The sequence below is a fragment of the Ovis canadensis genome, chromosome 2 (assembly GCF_042477335.2).
Source record: "Ovis canadensis isolate MfBH-ARS-UI-01 breed Bighorn chromosome 2, ARS-UI_OviCan_v2, whole genome shotgun sequence".
In the NCBI taxonomy this organism is placed as follows: Eukaryota; Metazoa; Chordata; class Mammalia; order Artiodactyla; family Bovidae; genus Ovis; species Ovis canadensis.
The window spans coordinates 106,150,207-106,153,389 of record NC_091246.1 but is presented as its reverse complement, the minus strand read 5'-3'; the positions used below and the strand labels follow the sequence as shown (position 1 = coordinate 106,153,389).

The following is a 3,183-nucleotide window of genomic DNA, read 5'->3' as shown; positions in this document are numbered from 1 at the left end:
TTTCCAAGGTGGTGAGCAGTGCCTTTGCCAATAGGAAAAGCTGTCAAACAGGACACGGCTGGCTGTTTTTTCCTCATATGAGCACTGCCAGCTCAGCTGCCTCAGGGGAGGTCAGTGAGGCATATCTGCCTGGAGCAGATCATCCCCAGACCTGAGAGGCTTGTGCTGAATGGCATGCTCATCTTTCCCTCTCTGCTCTAGGACAGCCTGCATCAGACCCTGCCAGGAGCCTCCTCAACAAGAAGGGGCCAGCCATGGTGTCGCCCTTCACTGTGCTTGTGTTCCTCGTCTTCTGGGATACAGGACTAGCAGGTAAAACGGGACTCTTCCTGGCAGAATCCTCGTCTAGAACAGCAGTTGCACTATGCAAACCTATGAATGTCCTACCACCATAAACTGTAATTTTTGAAGTACCCTGAATCTTGGCTTTCCAAACGGCAGCTGTACAGTTTGAGGCAAAAGTCTGAGCATCTCTGAAATGTAATTTCTTCATTTACCAAATGGAAATAATAATAACTCCAGAGTCTTGCAAGGATAAAATAAATTAATGTATAGAATATACATATGTACAGTTCCTGACTTATAAGAGTTATCATTATATTTTTATTAGTAATAGTCCATTTTGTTTTGCTACTATTGTTGCATGTCTACTCAGGAACATGCCTAGGTATAGTAGTCAATTTAAAGTTTTAATTTTTAAAGCTCTCTAATATACTCAAATTACTCACAGTTAACTTATCATTTGTAGATCCTTCAGGTACACAGGGAAACAGATTAGGAACTGCCATAAATCCAAGAGATTTGATGGGCTTCATGTGAAATGAGAAATATCTGATTAGATGAGGTAGCAGCTGGAGAAATGTTAGGGAGAGCACCAGCTAGCCTCATACTGACCGCATCCATTACTGACTTTGAAGATCTCATCTTGAGAATTCTCTTCATTTAGTGTTACTGAATCAGTTCACATCCATATGTTGAAGGGTGCTACTTAATTTCTCAACCTCTCATGTATTCTCTAGGCAGATGAACCAGGTGTTCATATCATGTGGCTCAACAGGCTGGATTTAAGAATCTATAGAATCCAGACCTCCAGAAGCTCTACTGCTAAGTCACTTCAGTCGTGTCCGACTCTGTGTGACCCCATAGACGGCAGCCCACCAGGCTCCCCCGTCCCTGGGATTCTCCAGGCAAGAACACTGGAGTGGGTTGCCATTTCCTTCTCCAATGCATGAAAATAAAAAGTGAAAGTGGAGTCACTCAGTCGTGTCTGACTCTTAGCGACCCCATGGGCTGCAGCCCACCAGGCTCCTCCGTCCACGGGATTTTCCAGGCAAGAGTACTGGAGTGGGGTGCCACCGCCTTCTCTGAGAAGCTCTGCAGGCCACTGCAATCCACTACGGTTCACGGCAATGAATCCATGGGCTCTAGACCGTGAACAACAGCACAGTCTACAATATTCCATTCAGTGCTGTATACATGCCCACAGCTTATTACGTTTATAAGAACTTCTTGTTTCTCTATAGAGATCATTACACATTTCACATATAGACCATTATACTCCACATCTTCTTAGGCATCCATCTTGCTAACCTAGTAACCCTGACCTCCTCCTTTTTTCCTGTGTACGTTAGTCGCTTAGTCACATCTGACTCTTTGCAACCCCATGGACTATAGCCTGCCAGGCTCCTCTGTCCATGGGATTTTCCAGGCAAGAATACTGGAGTGGGTTGCCATTCCCTTCTCCCGGGGATCTTCCTGACCCAGAGATTGAACCTGGGTCTCCTGCATTGGCAGGCGGATTCTTTATGGTCTGACCCACCAGGGAAGCTCCAGGCAAAATAAATGGGGTAAACGCTTACTCAAAATTTCCACAGATGGCCAAATTTTAGCATTCTTTCTTCTTTCAACACTCTCTTACATGTGAAAAGAAACATTCATATTCTGATGATTCTATAGAGTTGCATGTCCACTAAACTGTAGGTCCAGCTCAAATGCCTTGGGCTTCAATAATACATCCCATCCTCAGAATCACTTCCATCCTCCTCTGAACTCACACCACCACTCCACGTTGCATATACCTCACTGGACTTGTAATATTTTCTTCTCTCTCATGCATTTTTTGTGCTTCCTTTTTAGCCAAGACCAAAAATTCTTGGCGGTATCATACTCAATCTGTACCTAAACAGTACCTGGATTTATAAAAAAACTAGCTTAAGAATGAACAAATAATTAAATATTTTGCTAATGACTACATACATAGGTAACTTGTTTATAGAATTTATTATTCGACCAATTTGGGCAAAGTTCCAAGTTATTAACTGTCTCAGTCAGTTCAGGCCACCATAGCAAAATATCATGTGTGGCAAGGCCTAAACAAAATTTATCTTCTCACACTTTCAGAGGCTGGGAAGTCCAAGAGCAACTGAAGACCAGTTTCTGATACGAGTTACCTTCCTAGCTTGCAGACAGCCATCTTGTTTCTGTGTGTTCTGTCAAAAAGGCCACCGATTCTATTGGACCAGGCCCCCTCTCTTATAACCTCATTTAACTTTACTGTCACCTCTAAAATCCCTATATCCAAGAACAGTCACACTGGGGATTATGGTTTCAATATATGAACCTGTGGAGGACACAGTTCAATCCATACCTTTCTAAATTTTTTCAATTATAGTATCAGACTATGAACAAGTCTCTCGGAATCCACTTTGACAAAAATGGAAGGACTAGTCATTCTATAGTACAGAAAGGTCTATAATGAATAATCTTTCCATTCATTTTCTTTTTTTTTTTCCCATTCATTTTCTTTCCAGGCTTGAATCCATTATCATCAGAATTATACAGAAGATGTTATAAAAATGGCACCTGCAGACTTGAGTGCTTTGGAAGTGAAATGTTAGTTTCCTACTGTATGTTTCAGCTGGAGTGCTGTCTCAAAGGAAACCCTGACCCCTGACTTAAGAATCCAGTAAATACCAATTAACTTGACAGAGAATTTAAACTGAACTCTGACACTGTGATGTGCCCACAGTTGTTGGTTTTCAGCATTTTTATAAGCCATCTGCTGCTGCTAAGTCACTTCAGTCGTGTCCAACTCTGTGGGATCCCATAGATGGCAGCCCACCAGACTCCACCGTCCCTGGGATTCTCCAGGCAAGAATGCTGGGGTGGGTTGCCATTTCTTTC

The 3,183-nt window shown here is 42.7% G+C and overlaps 1 protein-coding gene across 1 annotated transcript; it reads left to right on the top strand.

Annotated features, from left to right (window-relative positions):
• Positions 1-254: 254 nt before the first annotated feature.
• DEFB134 (defensin beta 134) lies at positions 255-2,953 on the top strand. Its single transcript, XM_069573744.1, has 2 exons — positions 255-312; positions 2,811-2,953. Exons 1-2 carry the CDS (start codon positions 255-257, stop codon positions 2,951-2,953), a joined length of 201 nt encoding a protein of 66 aa, XP_069429845.1.
• Positions 2,954-3,183: the final 230 nt, after the last annotated feature.